The sequence below is a fragment of the Sander vitreus genome, chromosome 18 (assembly GCF_031162955.1).
Source record: "Sander vitreus isolate 19-12246 chromosome 18, sanVit1, whole genome shotgun sequence".
In the NCBI taxonomy this organism is placed as follows: Eukaryota; Metazoa; Chordata; class Actinopteri; order Perciformes; family Percidae; genus Sander; species Sander vitreus.
The window spans coordinates 10519233-10540738 of NC_135872.1; the positions used below are offsets into that span (position 1 = coordinate 10519233).

A 21506-nucleotide genomic window follows, 5' to 3' on the forward strand; every position below is an offset into this window, starting at 1 on the left:
ATATATAGCGTACAGACATGAGAGTGGTATAAACTTTTTTATGTAACTCTCAGCAAGTAAGCTAATATGCACATTTCCCAAAATGTATAAGTATTTCTTTAACTCTACAAATGACTTACTCTGTATGTATATTTGCTTTTATAAATACCACTAGACCATGAATGGCTGATTCTATAAAAAATATTTTATTCTATAAAAATGACTATTCAAAACTTGTTAATCATTTCCACATTGTTTTGTTTCCAAAACCTTTTTAAAGTGATATAAATAAATATTTACAGGTCAACACTGATGCTAGAGGTCAATGCAGAACTGATATGCACGGTACCTGGTCAAACAGCTGCTTGCCAGTGGTGCTGGGCTGGATGGCAAACTCCAGCTCAGCGTCCATGGTGGTGACGCGAACATTGACCTGTGGAAAAACATGGGAAAACGTGAGTTCAAAAGCTGACCCAGAGCAACAGAGAGGTTCTCATAAGGGCCTACATGTGGTAAAGCATGCCAGACTGCAGAACACTGCTTTGGTGTGTTTGTGTGTGTGTGTGTGTGTGTGTGTGTGTGTGTGTGTGTGTGTGTGTGTGTGTGTGTGTGTGTATGTGTGTTTGGTAAGGGGGTGTATTTGCAAAGTAAACACATGGGGCTCTGTGTTTACTGTATCTCTGCTTTCTAAGAGCCAGAAGGGCTGATTGAAGGGAAATCTGCTGCAAAATCGGAGGTGTTTTTGGTACAAATATTCAGTGATAGTTTTAACTTTTGATTTAAATGAACATACGAATGTTGAGAAGTGCCACATCGAACGCTTACTCCAATTATAAGTCACCAAGCTAAAAGGAGGCACCATGGATGTTATACTGGATGGCTAGACTGAAGAGAGGAGGGCTAAAATAAAGCAGCTACTTCAGTCATTCACTCTCATTCACAGAAGAAAGGCATGTCTTTAGGTTCAGGTTAATGATTGATCGGAGTGGCCTGTGCATACAAGAAGAGGTGGTCCATCCAACTGAAAACTGCTTTATGAGCAGAGAATGTCATGTCCACTTACGGGGATCCACCCCAGTGATTAATGCGGGATTTCAAAACCATTACAAAGAGCATGACTTGTGCGCGGCACAGAATAATGTAAACAGACGTCAGCTGTGTCCCATAATGGAGGGAAACAATATTCGGTATTGTAAGTTTGATTAGTAATCAGAAAAGGGCACATAAAGGCCATGCAACAATGCACAAATATTTACAATAGCTGCTTTGAGGTAATGCACATACTGACTCTGTTCTGTGTGTATAATATCAAATGTCTGGTATTTGTGGGGGTTGAAAAGACCCTCAAAGTATTGACTGAACTTATTAAAGCTCAGTGAAAACAGCACAAAGAGGCTAGTGGACACAGTGTAGAGAGAGAAAGACCACTAACACAGTCCTCCAGTGACATCTTTCATCTCCAGGCCATTGTGAGCAGCGCTGAACAAAATTCAATGACGCCTACTGGAAAAGGGATGTCTGGGCTGGTGATTCAGTGCTCAACTGATTCCTATGAAGCTATTCAGGCTGAGCAACTAATGGCCCTTTTCCATTACATGGTACCTGCTTGATTCGCCTCACCTCGACTCTACTCGCCTTTTTTGGTTTTCCATTATGAAAAAAAGTCCCTGGTACCTGCCAACAGGTACTTTTTTTTAGTATCACCTCCGTAGAGGTTTCAAGCGCGCTAAGCCGATACCAAAAGGTGACGTGAAAACCTGCAGACTACTGATTGGTCGGAGAGAATCGTCACCTCTTCACTGCGTCATCATTGCTAGCGACAGACAAAACCTGCCATTTTAAAATAGTTTAGCCAGCGGTGTTTTTTTTTGCTGCCTCCAGCTTCTTTTGAAACAAAATTTGTCTTCTGGCTGTGGCAACAGCCACATGCCGAGAGTCAAAAACACACCTTCGACGTTCTGTGTGTCGGTCACGACAGTTTCCTGCGGCGGCGCTATGACGACCAGCCACGCTCGCCTCACGCATGAAGCGGCACTAAATCTGCAATAGAAAAAAGGAGGACGGGGCACCGCGGCCGAGTTGAGCCAAGTAGAACTGGTACTAGCAGTGGGTAAGCACCATTACTGACTTAAATCTTTCAGAGGGGGCAAATCCAATAGTATTGGATGGTAAGCGCCTCAACACAGTGCTGTCCAGGATATTGTAAGAACACAGTAGTCTAGACAGTGGATTTTCAAGGATGCCTCATTTTTTTCATTATGTGTCTCTGTGACTCACTTTGGATCAAAACCCAGGATCTGTGGCAAGGCAAACTTTGCCTTACTAACAAAAACTCAGAGCCACATAGAGTGTTCAGCTCTGTCCCGCAGTGCCACATGTGCATACAATTTGAGTCAAACAGGGATGTGTATACCAGCTTCAAGTCACAGCAAAAAAGCAGGGGAAGCACTGCATTTACTTCACACAGCAAAACAAAGATCTCCCTTCAGCTGCAGTGCCCCAGCAGTCGCTCGTTAGGATCATCTACATCTCTAGTGGCCAGATTACCAAAAACTAACACAAAATTGCTGCAGAAGTGATCAGAAACTGCCATAATAAGTGCTATTTTGAGACTCCCCCTTTTTTTTTTTTTTTTTTAAAGTGATTATATGATTTGATAGCAGCAGCTCTGACAGATTTGGGATGCTTCTCTCAACATCAAGCCTATATATACACAGCAGTTACAGATGTAGCACCTAGACAAACACCCTAAGCAGCAGAGAATGGAATATGTGAATGTGTGGCGCAGACAAGCCAACACAAACCACTGAGTGAGTGATATCTGATCTCAAAGTAGGTCCTCCAACGGTAACTCACAATAAACTGAGGCCATTCAGAGCGGTAAAGAAAACATGACACATATGCTAAAAATATACCGGGCAAGGGCCCAGAGTTCCACAATGAGCAACTTTAGTCAGAGGAAAGTACAGCCGTTCATATTAACCGTATAAACCCCTGCTTCACAAGTCACAACAGTCATAACTGACTCAATCATTTTCACTACAGGAGCAGTGGTTCCCAAATCTAACAAAGCATACATTTTCCCACTGTTGGTGGAAGGTGCAATGTTTTGGCAATAACAACAAGTAACGAAAGCTAACGCAGACGTAGAAACAGTAGATTACAGAATAGAGGACCGAAAAGAGTGTGCAGGATTTCTTGGCTCTTTCATGGTAAAACACTTTTTGGTACATAAAAAATAAAAATAAAAAATAAAAACATTTAAAGGAATACTGTAATTTGACATTTTGGGAAATATGCTTATTCAGATGAGAAGATTGATACCACTGTCATGTCTGTACGGTAAACACTGTATGTAGCCAGTAGCTGATTAGCTTAGCATAAAGACTAAAAACAGCTAGCGTGGCTCTGTTAAAAAGGAACAGTAACAAAAATCCACCTTCCAGCACCTCTAAAGCTCACTAATTAAAATGTTATTTCACTTGTTTAATTTTTTACATGAACTGAAGTGTAAATATGACATATTATATATATATATATATATATACACATACACATACATACATATATACACATACATACATATATATATTTTAACACACACATACATACATACACACACATATACATACATACACATATACACGTGTTAATTAGTGAGCGTTAGAGGTGCTAGATACCTTTGAACTGCTGTTTCCAGTATTCATGCTAAAGCTAAGCTAACAGTCTTCGAGCTCTAGCTACATATTCACCGTACAGGAGTGAGAGTGGTATCGATCTTCTCAACTCTAGAAAAACTAGATCACAGTATTCCAAGCAAAAGAAAGACACGTTAACATATTAACCCTTTCGCCGAAAACACCAAGTTCCCAATCTAAATTAACAAATGTGAAAAAGTAAAAAGGGACACAAGAAAATAAAACTACTAAGGCAGTGACCTCTCATAATCACTCTGTAATATATCCAAGATCTACCCCCCCACTCCCCCGAGATAATCCATAGAAAAACTATAGGAGGTAACATTTACAGCTAGAGCTGAGACGATTAATCAATTCAACAGTAAGTCAATTGACAGAAAAGGATACTATTCTGCAAAGTAATCAATCAAGCCATTTCTTCAAGAATGCCAAATATTTCCTAGTTCCAACCCGCCCTTCTCTATCACACATAATCATGACCTGTATATCCTCCCTTCAGACTTTTCAATGGGGGGGGTTAAGGAGCTGCCCAGGGTCATGTTAAAGAAATGAGGTGGTCATCACCTCACTAGTTAAACTGTAAATAGGTTGCACTGCATTCTTCAGTTTAGACCATTCAATATTTAACCCTCTGCATAGTTTGCATGACTTTACAAGATTCTTTTGTAATGGGAGTCGCAATGGAAATCACTTAAATGGTCTGAGAGTAATATAACCATAAACGACCGTCTACTGTTGAGAGAAAACAGGCCTATTGTGTCTTTTTTTAAATTGTTTTAGGAAGTGACATGTCTTGTAAGTATACTTCCAAAGGCTCTGTCAACATTACGTACATACACGTAATTAAAGAATGAGAGTTGTAACCATTTTTCCATTTGGTTCCATTTTTGGATTTGTGAATCAGGGCTCGAGGGTGTTCCAGGCATGATTAGTTATTAATTATTTAAAAGAACAAATACTAACAATAGAATATGAACATGAAAAGGAACCACCCATCCATGTTGACCGTGGCCACACCTTGTATGGTTTGTGTCACTGAGCTGTGACCGCAAGGAAACAGGATTCTGGGAGAGCCAAGGAGCGCTATCCTTTACTTCTGACAATGTGTCATTCAGATAAGTAAAGCGTGAGTCACACAAGCACCAATACAGGAGTCTCGACTACTCCTCAAATCTGGTCCAACGTCCTGCCGCTGGCCGTCTTGGTCCTCTGTCATAAAAGTTTGTCTTTTCCAAACAACGTTGGAATGTTTGACTTCATGCCAAGTATCGGAGCTGAAATAAGTAAGATTGCCTGTAGGTTTCTGTGCCAGTTAGAATCAAATTTAAGGCAAGTTGCCACTTTTATCTTTGCTTTTCAGGGACTACACTTACTTCACGAATACATTCACAAACTTGTCCATAACCTTGTTTTAGGTTTTCTAAAACAGTTTTCTGTTTTATGACTGCTCAACTTCATCTGATGTAAGGCAACCTCTAAATGTGTTATGGCATTTTGATTCAAAGATTTCCATGGGGGGCATTGATTTTTATTAGATAATAATTAGAAGTGAAGAAAGACAGAGAAGGTCAGGAGAAACAGACAAGGGGTGAGGATGCTGGATTCAAATCTAGGATGTACTGTAGAGTTTATGGCAGGTATCTAACACCCAAAAATGTATATATCAAATCACTTGCCCTAAAGAAACAGCTGCATTTTTGCTCCCCAATTACTCTTGCTTGTTGTGCGGGTAAATAAAACTTGTTGTTGTGTGTTGTTATTCAAGATTTTCCTACAGGTTTAATGACAATTTAGTTTCCCCAAATCTTTACATGTTACGATATCATTATAATGTATTGGTCAATAAACCAATACATTTGGTAAGTAACATTACCATGATATTGTTAGAAAAAGCAATCTGATACGCCTGATGGGGTTCTGCGTATTTTCAGCACAAAAAACAAGATGAATACAGCTAGTTTTAGAAGGTAAGACATAAACTGTTGTATTTATTATCTTTATTACAGTAATCTGGATCCACAGAAGTACATTTCCTGAATTTGCCCTTCACCTTCCGCTCTCCGTGTGTTGCTGTTCTCAAAATCCCTTCGATACGGGAAAATATAATAACCTTCGAGCTAGCAAGCTAAACACTGAAAAAGATTTTCTTTTCAAGTTTAAAAAAAAACAAAAAAAAAACATTGGAACATGCAACAAGGCAGGCCTGCTTGGTTCTCTCTGGGAATGATTGTAAAGATTTACAAAGAATATTTTACGCCATTTCCTATCTAACTGGGACATTTTGAGACCGATTGACGGGATTGCTGTGGAGGAAGTACACACGGTGATACACTGGTAAGATCAAATTATGTTTAACCATGTATCCAGCTAAATTATATAGCTCGCCTAACGTTACTGTATTGTGTGAACAGTAAATTTAATATTGTATGTGGCGTTTCCTATTGCGGAGTGCAAATGTTCCACCAAAACTAGTTCCTTTCAGACCCCATTTTGCAGAGCCACCATCGCCGCGTGCGGAGCTTAGCGCCGCCCAAGACCATTGGGATTGGTTTAGAGAAATGCTAACAACCCAGAGCGTTTTTTCTCCTATCCAAGAATGTATGTGTAGTGTAGCCAGACCTTACTCCACACTGCTGTGGAGATAGATCTGGCAATGCAAGACTACTATTCCACTCATATATTATGTTTAACATGATACTATACAAATGGGTGGGGAATTCAACTTGAGCAGTAACAATTATTGGATCAACTATTTTGATAATGGATTATTTGTTTGTTATTTTTCAAGCCAAAATGCTGAATAATGTACCTCTCAAATTCAAGGCGTGCTGTGGGCTATTTTTTTTTTTTTTTTTAAAACAATGTATAGACTAAAAGAATCATCGATGAAATAATCAGCTGAGCTGAATTATCAATAATGAAAATAATCGTTAGTTGCAGCCCTAAAGTAACATAAGGCTTATCTGATTGTAGCTTTTGATGTTGTTTCCTGTCATCTCATCATCTCCTGCCTCCCACGATTGTAATATGTTTCCGGCTACAGACTTAAGCCACTGACACGCGTCAAACTAGTAATCCTAATTACACATTTTTTACAGAATTCAAAATATAAACCCTTATATGCATATCACCAAGGCTAAAAGTGAAACTCAGCATTTGCAGGATTAGTTTTAAAAGGACGAGGCTTTCTGGTGGTAACAGCACCGAAGGAGCAACTTCATTAAAACAGATTAGTGTCTTATTGATATTTATGCTATGTTGCAAAGGCTGTGTCAGTCATAAGTCATGAGTGGATGAAACAAACAAAAAAACAAGGCATGGATTCTTTTCTTGATATCATGGAAAATAAAAAGTCTAACATTAACGTCCAAGAAGGCTGCTTTGTGGCAGCTGGACTCAGCCGCTATCAGACAGTAATGACGTCATTTCCACAGCGACACTCTTGACAACCATTAGGCCATTCTAAACAAAACGACAACACACTTTATGACACTGACCGGGGCTTTCGTCTTTGTCATCACAATACGCTGCTCTGTTCAGCAGCAACCGGTCTCTGTCATGATCCGAGCAGCGTATCAGCAGCAATTTATACTTCTGGATTTTGTCTCTTTTTAACTAAAAGCTTTCCAAATTTAAACCTGTTTTATATTTTTTACTTATCAAACTTTAGTAACTGTACGTTTAGGTATCTATGAACTTTCTATTCTACTTTTTAAATAAAGAACAGAGTACAGAGAAAGGTACTCATATCCATGTCTAACACATTTCCATTACATTTTCCTTAATACCGTAGAACACACATAAGCCGTTATGCTAGAACATTTTCAAACAGTATGCTGAGGGAGGGACGCCCTCCATGTGCAACTGTACAGTATGTAATAGCTGGGGTAGGGCAAAACGAGTCAAGAATAATTGGAGGCAAAAACCTGTTCAAATATATAGGACAGCTTCATCAAATAATGTCTTTTTGTCTTTTGTTTAGCTTTTTTAATGATGAAAAGTCATGGATACCGTAAATACTAGTCAACATTTCACCTTTTTACAAAGACTCCAAGATGACTATGGGAACCCAACATTGAGACCAAGTGGGGAGCAACCTAAAATTTCAGCCTGGAAAATAACTTCAAGAGAATAAGAGAGTACCCTGTATTCATCACAAACTCCTGAGGATATAAACAAGACACCCCCCCTTGTTTATGATGTTGTGTACAACATTATACATAATGATGTCAAAGACACAGATCCTGTGACTATGACTGCCACTGTAAGCACATTAAAATAGTGCTTAACTGTCCATGTCTAGAATATAAGTCTCATTATATTTGTTCCTAGCTTTGAAGCAAAGTGGATGACATTTACTGAAACATATGGGACACCCCCAGGATACGACAAGAGCATGTGATTTGAGCGGCATTCCCCTTTAACACAGACACTACTGATTCGTAAGTTTCTATGACAAAACTACATATTAAGTTATTATTAAGTTATTTAGTTAATTAATTATATTAAGTTATCTAGTTGTGATTCAGTCTCTAAATGTTATTCATGTTTAGTTTGAAAGCCTGTTTTGTTTCTTGCTCATTGACTGAGAGTTCAAAAGAAGCGACAAGTTAAATATATGTAAATTGACATGACATCACTCTACTTGAAAGTTGAGGAAACTACTCTGATGGCAACACCTGTCACTCACAGGAAGTGATTCAAGAGTTCTTTTTTTTAAACTTAGCAACAATAAAGTCACAAAATGCATAGCCAAACATAAAATATCACCTCCCAGACCTCAACGGATTAAGTGTGGTTCAAAGACTGACTCAGATATGACATGTTCATACTAAATACAACATTATTATAAAGTAGCCTACTAGCATAAGTGCGCTACCATTCACTGCACCACATATTTCACAGTTTACCAACAAACTAGTACTGTACAGTACTCTTATTACAATTTAAATTAGCTAGCTAGTTAGCTAGATTAATGTAAGAAAAGATGAAAAAAAATCCTTCAGCAAACAGAAGATTATAGTAAATTTAGGACGTTTAATCTTCCATTAACATTACCGGTTATGTTTTAGTTAAGTTTGACCAGATATAAAGAAGTGATACAACAAGCAGTGACTGAATAAATCAAAGGCGTTACGTTAACATTACTTACCGCTTTGGGCATTGTCCTGTCCTTTTCCTTGCTCTGTGCGAGGAGCTGTTAAATTAAAAAAAAGTCTTTCCAAAGAGGAGAGCAATGCTCTGTGTGCCTTCCTGAAAAGACAGAAAGAGGAGAAACGAGTTTCAGCCACTTCAGCGTTACTTAAACCCGAGTGAGAGCAGTTCGGCACTCCTGTGGGCGACAGTCATCAGGATGAATCACCGCGAGAACCAACAAGTTAACTGGAAGCTACCCCGTCTGAACTTCAAAATAAGAGCACGAGTCTGGTCACTTCTGATCATTTTCAATTTTATATTAAAACATAATTTCTATTAAATAATGGCCAGATAGCTAAAACCAACAACAATATTATATATAAATATTATTATATTAAACTGTATTATCTCAATTATCTTTTCAATTAATCATTTTTATTATGAACTGTTCAACAATGGTGAAAAACATCACAAATTCTCAGAGCACAAAAAGATGTTTTCAAATTGCTTGTTGTGTTCGATCACCCGTCCAAAACCCAATTTACAGTGATATAACACCGAGAAAAGTAGCAAATCCCTAACATTTAAGAGTAGGAACAAAAGAAGTTTTGACTTTTAGCTTTAAATATGAATATAACTGTTGGTATTTTATTACCATATTTTTTAAATATCTATTTGTCTGAATGTGAAAAATATCCTCCACAAATTCTCAGAGCCCATGATGGCATTGAATGCCTTGTCCAACAGTCCAAAACCCAAAGATACTCAATTTGCATTAATATTTAACAAAGAAAAGCATCAAATGCTCACATTTGAGAAGCTAAAATATTTGGCATTGTTGCTCAATATATGACTTACATGATTAATTTAAAAATAATTGTCAGTTCATTTTCATTTGATTGACTAATCAATTAAGCTACAAACAAAGAATTTCTAATAAGACCGGCTTTGCTACAAATCAACATAACAACAGTACTTCTATGTATAACCCTGATGAAATTCATAATTCTGCAATAATCAAATACCTAATGTGTATCTCTCAAATAAAACAAGTATCATTTATTTATAATTAGCTCTTTTTAATCTTGAATATTCCAATCCAACCATTTAGTGATTTAATCTAAATTATTTAATTCTGAAATTTAAGACCGGAAGTCCCGCAGTTCTATTCTACCTTGATATGTTGACTCATCCAGGCACTAGGCAGGTTAAATATGGTCCTCAACGTGCCTCACCCACTAGCTATGATAAAGTTATAGTCCCCACCCTGCCCTGTTTTAGTCTTTTATGTTGATGCCGTCCGTTGCTAACAAACCCACACCCCAAGACGATTCAGATGAACGTTAATGGGAGCCATTTACACCAGTCCTGGTCTGTATCGCTTTATAAAGTCGCTTTAAGAGGCGAAGAAACAATGTTGCATTACATTACAGATAACCATCAATAGTCACGACCACTGTCCCAGTCGCATAACCTTTTAAGGTTGTAATAATGTTACAACATGTAACAAAGTGATGATTTTCAGGGTATATTTCCACTCTAGAGATTACGTCTATGTTATTGGGGAGGCTACACACCCACAGAGAGACAGTGAAACCTTTCAAGCCCAGTAAACGAGAAATGTAACCTCCTTGATCGGCACCGGTAAAGGGTATAGGCTATTTCAACATAAAACAAATCGTAAACATGTTAAAAAAAATCAAACCTTAGGGTATTTGAACTCAGGCTGCAATACTAATGTTGCCCTTTGTGCAGAGCTGTGCTGCAGTCATCCTCACTAGTTTATAATCCTACAGACACCTGTTGTGAGATTTGTCTCCTTTGTGCAGAGAGTGCGCCGAAAAAAGTATGAAAAGTAGGCCTATGCTTCGACCTCGCTTTACTGCAGGCTGCAGTCAGTACGACAGACAGGTTGTCTACTTACTGGAAGTTTTCCTGGAGCTGATGAGGTTTGGATATGAGATAATTGCTCCGAAGCTCACAGTCGCAGATTTCCCCTTCCTCTGTTTAGCCAGGCGCAATATGGCGCTCATCCATCCCACTGTTGAAATCCTGCTCCTGCTGTCACCGGTAGGCTGGGGGAGCACAGGTTCACAACCCATGGGTCCGGGAACCTGCAGGGGGCTTCCCCGCAAAACCAAAGACAGCTTTATTATTGTTAAAGCACATTTTAACTGAAAGTTGTATTTCCCCCCCTACAGCAGGGCATGTAGTAGTTTTGAATATATAACCACATCAGTCAGAAAATTATGCTTGGGGGTCGTTGGCATGGAAACTGAAGGTCTTGCATCATTTGGTTTAGGTGGCTCATACAACCCCAAACTCAAATAGCCTAGGTCAAGATTGAAAAATTTAAAAAGCTTGCTATTCTGAAAACATACTGTATAATGGCTATTACTTAGGCATACAATACATTGCAAAAAGGCTATGGCTAATCTCTGGTAATACATTTGGACTTTCTGTGCTATTGTCTGTTTAATTCACATTAATGATTATTTGACTGAACATTATCCATTTCCTCATTTTTAAGATCTACACCAACAATAGCTGTCCCAATTATTATCTCCCATACCGATAATCACTGACATTTAGCGTATATTTACCTAAGCTCAAAAACTTACCGTATTACCAACAAAAACATTTCAGCTGTTTTGCTGTATTGTTTTATTTTATTTTTAATGTTCAAACAATAAGTGACAAACTATGGCATAACATTAAATAAAAACACACAGTAGACCTACATACATATAGCCTATCCTACACAATGTAGCCCATAATGCCCATATCATTCTTCCTAAATCAATCATATACTGTATTCTATGTGTATGAATCACACTTTTAAACTGAATTGACAGATTCTGCTCATTAGTTTCTATTACTTCGCTGAAAATGATTTGTTTGAAGAAACATATTTGTCAGTTTAGCTGAGATATCTAATAAGAATACAATTATTTGAGTAGGCTAATAACTGTTAATACAATCTAACAATCTGACTCTGAACAAATACATCTAAATGTCATCTATTAGTTGTCCTGAGCACTGATGCATCACAGCACAAACTTTGTTGGTTAATTGTAGTTCACTGGGGAAGTGCGCGTCATCCGCCCTGCAGTGAAGGAAGCGCTGCCAAGTGAGAGGGGCGGCGTCATGGGTGAGCTGGCCAATGAGGGGACGGGATTAAAATAGAGCCGTATATATCGGAGGTTAGACTACTTCTCAACATAATACGAAACCAGAGTGATGTGACGGTCCTGCTACTGTGTACTGTGTACTCAAACGGCCATTGTCAACCACTACCATCATCATCATGAGCCCCTCCTTATATATGTATATTGTATATTTCAACCTATTGAAAATAAAACAGATTTAAAAATGTCTCTGACACCGAGCTATATTGTTTTAGTAGACTAATTTACTGGACAAAGTACACACCTTTCTTTCTATAGCATACAAACAAAAACAAAAAAAGCCCCTACTATGAAGATGATAAAACCCCAATCATTTTGTTGTCTTTTTTGTTTTGTTTTGGGTGGAACATGAAGTCTGTCTGGGCAATGCAAAACATTGTTGAATTTGCCTGTTACAGCATCTGAATGAACTGTTTGCAGAGCAATGCCAGATGCAAATGGGTTAAATTCACAGGAAGGCACTTTGCATGGTCCTCTAAATATTTGGAGTTCATGTTGTTCACCTTCTCTGTGACTGATATCTCTGTCTTGGATTCATTCTTTTTAAGATACAAACTTTTTTTGGTCTGATTTGCTGTTTTAAAAACCGGGACAGGCAGGAACTTTCTTCTGATAAGTGGTAAAATAGACAAACACACTGCATGCCTGAAAGAAAAAGGTTGTTTTGACTAGCTATCACAGAAATGAGGTCAATGACAAAATACTAGGATCACTTCTTTTTTTAAAGCTGCAGCAGAAAACATTAACGAACAGAAACATTTTTGTGTTTAGGAACTTCAATTCTTCCATTGGCAGTATTGATTGTAGATTCAACATCTTTCCATACAAGTTTGATTGGTTTTGTAATGACTGAAACTTCACTGTTTTAAGAACTAGATATTTAGTAGAAAAACATAAAAGGTGACTGTGTTTTTTGTAAGAATGGCTCAGGGCCTCTAACATGGCCACCTCTGATATTATGACTGGACTGTTGTGGGTTTTACAGTAATCTGTAGTAGCCATGAAACTAATGAAAAAAAATCTCCACCTGCTGATGAAGGCCACAGCATGTGGATGAAAGCTTCAGAAACAATAATGAACCCTCAAGCTCAATGACATATCTACTTCATAGCAGCAGGTTTTTGAATTTTCAATCTTTATACATTAACTGCAGCAAAACTCTGATATAACAACCTTCGGCTCACAACATGATAAAAATGCTAATGTCAGGGTTGCTAATTTTGTAGGCCTACCAATCTTTAAAATATTCTGCAAAAAAAAGAAAAAAGAGATTTCTTCAGTGTTTAAAGGTCAACTTTCACAATCTCTTCATACTGTACTAACAGAAATCCCTGATTTATGACATACAAGAACGAGTGCAAACGTTTGCAAAAAAAGGATAATACAAAACTGCATTAGAATTTTCCACTATATTCCCTACTAATCATTAGAATCATTATATTAATTTTAAGGTTGAAACAAATTACTTACACTGGAACAACATACACTAGTATTGTGTTCTCAAAGGAAAAACTGATGTTAATTAAGTCAGTGCAATGTATTTTTATTTTTGAGAATGCATCCATGCCCTTGACCTTTCTCTGTGAATCATTATCACTGTGTCTCCAGCTCTTTGAACATCTTCAGTCTCTTCTGGGTGACATCACGGATGATAGCTGAGAGAGAGAGAGAGAGAGAGAGAGAGAGAGTGAGAGAGAGAGAGAGGTTGAAGATGTTTCTGTGTCCAATATGTTTGACATTAATGGCCTCTGTAATGTTTAAAAAAGAACCACTAGATGGCACATCAACAGCGTCCATGACATGAACCCTGTGACATGTCTTTTTAGCTGTCAGGAATAATAACATCAGCCTGTAGAATATGTTGATGTCTTACAACAACTTAGAAGAAGAGGTTTCTGACAATTTTCAGTTTGTATCTACAACTATTATGGGGGCAGCTAAGATTTTTCTTCTCCCTGCTTTTTTTTAATCAAAAAATATTATGTTGTGACAGATTGCGGCTTATACAGTTTGTGTACAATCTTGTGCTAGTAGTAACACTGAGGTGAAAAAGAAATACTACAGAAAACCTGGAGAGAAAAGAAAAGCTAAACAAGCATGAAGCATTTAAGAAAGCAGGTTTTCAAATGAATACATTGCTCAGTTTAAACGGAGGGATGTCTTCTAAATTATAGATAGAATAATAGAAAGTATACTGTATTTCCTTACTGTCCAGCAGCTCTCTTGCTGTGTATCTCTTCTCCAAACTGTTGTTAACCTCAGCCATCAGCCATGGGAAGAAATTATTCTCAATATCTGGAAACCGCAAACATGATAAAGGGTTAAACACATTAAACTCATATCATTATCTTCATGTACAGTGCAGAGTATCAATGAGCTCATCTGTTACTAGTCACAGATAACACTACAGATTTGATTCAATGCCACTTTGTCCAGTGCAGTGGAGTGCAGTGATGCCCTCATGTGTCGGAAAGGTAGAAAGTTGTTTGAATGGAAGTTGATGCTGGTGAGCAATGCAGCAAATGAAGGCTGACCTTTCTCCACGGGGTCATAAAAGTAGCCATGGCGTCTCAGTGAGGTAAAGACTGCAGGTAGGAGGTCAGCCAAGTATTGCTGGGTGTACGCCCGGGCAGCAATCTTCTCTGCAGTCTCTTTTTCTTTTTTCAGCACCTCCTTTTGCTGGGCAATTCTACGCCCCTGAGGTCAGAAAATAACTTTTTTTAAACAAGCACAAACAGTGTTTAAAGTATACAATGTTTATCAAAGCTGCTATAACTGCTATCCTAAACACTTGGCGTGTGGTCGCTCTTTCTAGCACACAGCACCACATACTTTGTAGGACTGTGGCAACCATATGTTTGCTTGAAATAATTACAAGAAGTAGTTATATAGCCATGCAACTTTGAACAGAGACCACATCCTACTGACTCAAATTAAAAAACACACTAAAAAAAAAGAAGGAAAAAAGATAATCATAGTATCGACATACTTTTTCTAAGAAAGGCAGTGCTAAAACACCACAGCGATGAGCATGTAGCAATACAGATACTGTAGGGACAAGATTTTAAAAACTGATCATTTCATATATTGCTTGTAGTGAGAATCTAAGGAAATAGCCCAATCCCAGCTGTATGTTCAGGACTGGTGTCTTCATTGCATCACTGCTTTCTCCTAATTTTCCAACTTTGGGATAGATTTGTTCCTATATAGTCATTTAAAAGGGATTTTCTATAAATGACATACTTTCTCCTCACTGTGGCGTCTCTCCTGCTCCTGAAGCCGCAGCACCTCTGCCAGCTCATTATTTCGGAGCTCTTCGAAGGCCCTCTGCTGGGCCCTCAGACAGGCCAGCTCTTCCTCCTCCATCACCTCCTCCAGGGACTGTTCTATTGTCTTACCCACCAGTACCTCCAACACTGGCTGCACCTCCCTGTCAAAGTCAAACAGCTGCAGAGGACACTAGTAATAAGTGGTTGTGCATTTTGAAACATTGGGTTTAAGTTGATGAAAACCTCGAAACATTTGGCATTGGCATCCTACATGACAGTAATAGTTATAAAACAGGTATCCACAAATGTATTGTGACATCGTGACTTTTAATCCCATATATGGGATATATATACGCTCCCTCAGAGCAAAAGAAGACATTACAACTATAAACTGGACTTTATGTGTACAATTCAGAGGAGTTTCCTCTTTAAATAATGTCTACAACAGGTCGTATATTTTACTAGAACAATGTTAAGGCAAAGAGGTGTGCTGCCAGACCTCCCACTTGGATTACCTACCTCTCCCTCCTCTATCTGTGTTTCAACATCTTTGCCAGATTTAGCAGGTATGAAGAGCGGGGTTGCAGGTTTGTCCAGGAAAGCATCAGTCTGGCAATCAACATCTGTAGCCACTATAACATCACTCAATTCTTCGAGATAAAGCTCTGAAGGTCAAGAGCATTACAACACAGCTTTGATTTCCAACAGCACGTTTGACAAACCCATAATGAATTGAATATAGTACAGATGTAAAAGTTCTGAAGCTGTCAAGAGAAATACCTCACCTGTTTGTACATCAATGTGTTTTCTGCCCTGCAGGGCCTCCGGAGTACTTGGTATGAACTGCTCCCTGGCTCGTTTTCGAGCAATGGCTCTCCTCCTACTCTCCTGTTGTCTTTGTGCTTCAACAGGGTCTGGCTGAGCCGTCTGTCAAAGGTGGATGACAATACACATTTTTAAGATAAAATGGCAGAAAGAAAGGCAAAGCTTCCAGGGATCGAGCATAATTAAATGGATGTTTCATACTTACAGTTGGTATGATAAGTTGGGCGTAAGTGTTTCCTCTGACAACACGACGGTCATACATAATGTTTCCATAATTACTGTGTGTCCTACATTGGCAAGGAAAAACACAGTGCAGTCATGCAGTCAGCTGATTAGTATTGTATAAGCTTTGTGTGTAAAATCTATCAGTATATAGCTGGTAAATAAACATGAGTAAAAAGTACAATATTGTGAGTAGTATAAGTATTGTAAGTACTACTGTGATGTAGGTTATAGCTATGGTAGCTAGGTTTATCTCCCTTCATTTAACGCTCGTTGTACTGCACCAACATACTCACTGTTCAGACGGAGGCTCTCTGTATTTGGAGCGGTTCTCAACAGGTCTGGGGCGACTTGCGAAGGTGTAACTTTCGTTTGGAGCTCTCTGGCTTTGTGAAACAAAAGCCATTTTTCTATCAGAAACTATCAGAAACCATCAAGTATCGCAGTTGTAGAGTAATATTTCGCTAACGTGAATGTTTGGTAGCGGACAGGCTACTTTCAAAGATACTGTATAGCGGCTATCAACCAAGAGGAGAGGACGCAATGAACTGTTGTAGCAACCGTCTCCAGGAAGTGTAGCTAACGGCCGTGACGTCACTTCCATAAAACAGACGATACGATTATGGGCGATGAAGCTTTGGGGCTTCAAACCCAAACACAGTGACATCTGGTGGCTTGCAAAACGAAGAACTGCCCACCCAGACGGACTGAAGCACTGTCTTGCAACAACTCTGATTTGAATAGTTTTAGTCTCATATGTGCAATAATACGGAGCCCTGGAAAGGTGACGCCTATTATTAAATCTTTCGATCAGAAGTGCTGCATTAAATAGATGGTATTGTGCAATATGTCTAAGTAAATTCGTTCATTTAATTATGCATTATCCAAAAAGCCTACACATTTTTACTGACACAAAACCTTAATGTACCTTATTGGTGTACTTTAGGCTCAGTGTCACTGTAGGCCCATCTCTAATAATTACTACTATACAACTAGGCTACATATTTAACTGCTATTGTACTGCTATTGTACTATACCGACTACTAGGCTACAATAACTAGAGTAGGCCTAGCTACCACTGCTACCACTACTATACTACTATTAATTCTGCTGCTGCTTTTACTACTACTCCTACTTGTCTATTAATCCTCCTACTACTACCACTACTTCTTATAATATATTTACATATTTTAAACAAAAAGGGCCATTTAGTAGCTGTTATGGAGCTTTGTATCATTACAATCTTCCTTAGCAGATGGAGTTTGCCCTGTTGTGGAAGTGTAGATGTTTCTCACAGGCCTATTGTTTATACTTATCCTGAGCATTTTTAGGACTCTCATTCTCATTCATGTTAGCTTAGAGTTTTTTGTACAATCAAAAGCTAAATGTCAACTGCGGTTTAAAAGGTTAAGAATGAACCGTCAATCTAAAAGAAAATCATATGATATGAGTAAAACTGTTACACAATTAGAAATGTCAACAGACATCCAGTAGCCTATAGTACAAAAGTTACAATGCTAATGCAAATGAGACTTTGTTTAAAAACTGTCCCCACTAGTGGCTTTTCTTGTTCTGTTCCAACACATTTCAGTTCTGAGTATAAAATGTTGATGAAAGAACCACTTCCTGTAGCCTAAAAATAAGGTAAAAGGTGACACACATTACTTCACTCATTAATGAGTTGCATAAGAAAAACTTAAGAGTTAGAGAGTTGAAAACTGGTACTCTATTTGTAAATGTTTTGCTGATATTACAATGGTGATTATTACATAAGTAAGAAGTTGTTATATCTGTACCGCTACATGTTTTGCTACATGTTTTGTACACTTTAAACATTGTACAAGCAAAACAAAACTGTGCACATGAAAACAGCTTTGTTTTGCTAACTAGCAACACTGAAATGTGGGCAGCGCGAGGCCTTTAGGAAAGGCAAGCAGAAACTTGACTTAAGATGATGTTAACCACAAAGCATTTTCAGCTCACAGACGAAACTTCTGAAACTGTCAGAGAAAAATAGGGCATCGCAACACTAACACACACACCTACAAAGGTGAACGCTCTGTGGTCACAGTGACGACTGAACTGGAACTTTTGTTTTCCATATCACAGATTTTATGTCAAAGGTGATTGTGCCGTAGTTTTTGTATGTTTGATTTGTGACATAACAGACCACATTGGATCGCACAGGATCATTACAACTTTATTCACAACACAAACAGCCAAATATGCTATATAGTAGTACTAGCACTAGTTACTATTATGACTTCTGTTATATTTGCTACTACTGTTACTACTACTACATTACTACTAGTGCTACTATGATGTTTTGTCAAGGGGGGGGCGTAGAGAGAACGGGCTGTCCAACAATGTGTTGGGCAGAGAACAGGCTCTTGGGAGAGATTCATCATATTTCAGCAGTGCACCTACATGGAACAAATTCAGAAAAACAACAACACGAGGAATGCTCTTCTCAAAAGATACTAGAGCTAAAGGCATTGGTGTAGCTACCACTAAGACTGAATCAATGATCTGATTTGGCACAGAGTGGGACAAGAACCTGGCAGCAGAGCCTATACAGAATAGAAGGTTGATATGCTGGAGAGGTGACGAGCAGATTAATGACAGGCATGTAGGCTCAGGCTAAGCAGGGAGCCAGGAACCAGGACAGTGAGAGCGAGAGTGTGCGTGCACACACACACATAGACAAAAAGGCGCTGTGACAAGAAAGTGCCATTACATAAAAACCTTACTTAATTCACAACACAAACGGCCAAATATAGCCTAGTAGCTACTACTATTACTACCACTACTGCTTCTACTACTTGTACCACTACCACTAATATATTAGCTACATTAGCTAATATATACTACAATGATATGCCATAGATTTGCATATTTTATATGTTTTATAATGGACTATTTAATGTAAATAACCAAACAAATGACATTATATAACATTTCCAAGAATGATTACTTATTCACAACACAAATATAGCCGAAGACCATGTTGGAGCTATGTCATCTTTTTTTTTTTTTAAATGAAAAATGAATGTCTGTTCGAGTGCTATGGTTTCTGTGTTCTATAGGGCTTGGATTCGCTCTCTATCGCTGCATGTGATATTGTTTATGCTTTAGCTGTCAAAAATCATTAAGCATTATTAAAGGGTAAAGTGTTCAGCTTGCCACTATGTTAGCCTCTTCTCATTAGTGTTGACTGTAAGCCATGAGATTACGCAACCAGCAGGGCACACATTCATCTCTTTTTAGTGCAGTATTTTCGTTACATCGTCCTCATCTCTTTTCATTTTTTAGGTTTATTCTAGACTTGTAGCCTTGATTCACTTTTACTAATCCACAAATTGAATTCAACGTTCTGGCATTTTTAATTAAACAGTGTACACAAGAAACAAGCACCTGTAGTGAAAAGCCTTCATCAACATGTCGTCTCGCTCGCTCAGCCTTTTTAAACAGTAGGCATAACTTAAGCAATCACGAAACCAGGTGGAAATAAAAATAAATAGGCATCCAAGTGGTAAAAATGATCTATTAGTGAAACAGTAATGTTCAGTAAGTAGCAGAAGGCAAACAGGTGGTAATGGAAGCAGTTAATAGTAGTGAGGTTTAAACAGGACATTCAGCAATTTAAGGACCAATTAAATGCAATTTAGTGAACTAGGCCTAAATAACTAATAAGTTACTTTATGAAGATTATAATGCTTTTGTTGAGCATGTTAATTCCCGTGTATAAGATGTTTAAAGAGTACTGAGTAGTGCAGTATGCAGCGTATGGACTACTCTTGGTTTCGCCTCTCAGATGCTGCCCTGTTGCCCTGAAGGCTGTTGGATTAAAAAATTGAGTTACAGTTAACATTCTCCTTAAAGATTACTAACATAAATTATAGCTAAGATAATAAAGCACAGAGCTTTGTGCTGTGAAGATGCACAACATTATCTATCATCTCTATCATGGAAAAATATACATGACTTTAAGTAGGGTTATTGCATCAATACAACAAATACATAAACATATATAGAATTTATTTTTTATGTATTTTTATTTTTGTTATACTACCATTACATATGGAAAATACAATGACCGATTTCATAATCATTTATATGTTAATGATTGTATGCTATGTACAGCTCTGCCTTTCATATTCAATAAGCGGTCACAATGAGCTGAGCACACTGATGAGAGCTGTACAATATGTTCATTGTGACAGCTCAACATTAAACATTTAAAGGGCAGCTCTTCATTAGTTTATTTATTATCTCAAAGAATTGATTTCAAAATACTTTTGCTGGTTTATAAATCACTAAACGGTTTAGGGCCAAAATACATTTCTGATCTGCTACTACACTATGAACCACCCAGACCTCTCAGGTCGTCTGGGACAGGTCTGCTTGTTGTCCCCAGAGTCAGAACTAAACAGGGGGAAGCAGCGTTTAGTTTTTACGCTCCACAAACTCCCAAAAAACTGCAGGTCTGCTGCAACTCTCAGTTCTTTTAAATCAAGGCTGAAGACCGCAGGTCTACAGTAATGGATATAATGGATTATATGTTGCTTTGGCCTGTGTAACTGATTATCTATGAGCATTATCAGAAATTATCATTCTTCATCTTACATTTAAACCATTAAATGTTGCTAAATGCTCAGTTTCAGTTTTATTGCAACTTTGGATGAATGAAATTGACTTGTAGAGGAAGGAAGCAATGTGTTAAGACACTCTAGCAAGGAAGGAAGAGAGGTGGCATCAGCTCATCAGAGACAAGACCAGCAATTCAGAGAAAAACCAAATCCGCCCATGTGACCACGTCTCATTTCCTTCTGTTTTAGCATATGCCCCAGAACATGATGTTCCCTCTATGAGGCCTGTAAGCTTCTGTTATGCAACACATCTAGCAAAGAAAAGTTGAGCCAAATGAGACACTCATTGACGAGACAGACATTTTATGATTCATTCTGTCGCTAATGATTTGACTGGGGTGATTCAGGACCACAACACTAAAAGTTCTCATTGAAACAGAGAAAGAAGACACTTTTTTTACTTTGTTATTTTCTTTAATTGCATTTTTTACCTTTCATTTTACCTAAAACCATTCATGGTGGAATTGCGTGATTCTGTAAGGCTTCTGGACAAAGATTACACATCTATATCTATCTCATGTTATTTACATTTTAGCGTAC

The 21506-nt window shown here is 38.1% G+C and overlaps 2 protein-coding genes across 2 annotated transcripts in view; both read right to left on the reverse strand.

Annotated features, from left to right (window-relative positions):
* ezrb (ezrin b) overlaps positions 1-10835 on the reverse strand; it is a 39015-nt gene extending 28180 nt beyond the window's left edge. Inside the window, exons 1-3 of the mRNA XM_078275227.1 lie at positions 10738-10835; positions 8830-8930; positions 329-412 (exon numbers count right to left, since the gene is read on the reverse strand). Coding sequence (XP_078131353.1) covers positions 329-412; positions 8830-8841 — 96 coding nt within the window. The 5' untranslated portion in view covers positions 8842-8930; positions 10738-10835. The remainder of the gene's footprint in view (positions 1-328; positions 413-8829; positions 8931-10737) is intronic.
* Positions 10836-11480: 645 nt separating this feature from the next.
* rsph3 (radial spoke head 3) lies at positions 11481-16866 on the reverse strand. The gene is made up of 8 exons (XM_078274551.1): positions 16614-16866; positions 16301-16382; positions 16056-16197; positions 15790-15935; positions 15245-15448; positions 14536-14698; positions 14210-14296; positions 11481-13656 (listed from the first exon to the last, which is right to left on the reverse strand). The coding sequence occupies exons 1-8, from the start codon at positions 16721-16723 to the stop codon at positions 13595-13597; spliced, it is 996 nt and encodes a 331-aa protein (XP_078130677.1). The 5' UTR covers positions 16724-16866; the 3' UTR covers positions 11481-13594.
* Positions 16867-21506: the final 4640 nt, after the last annotated feature.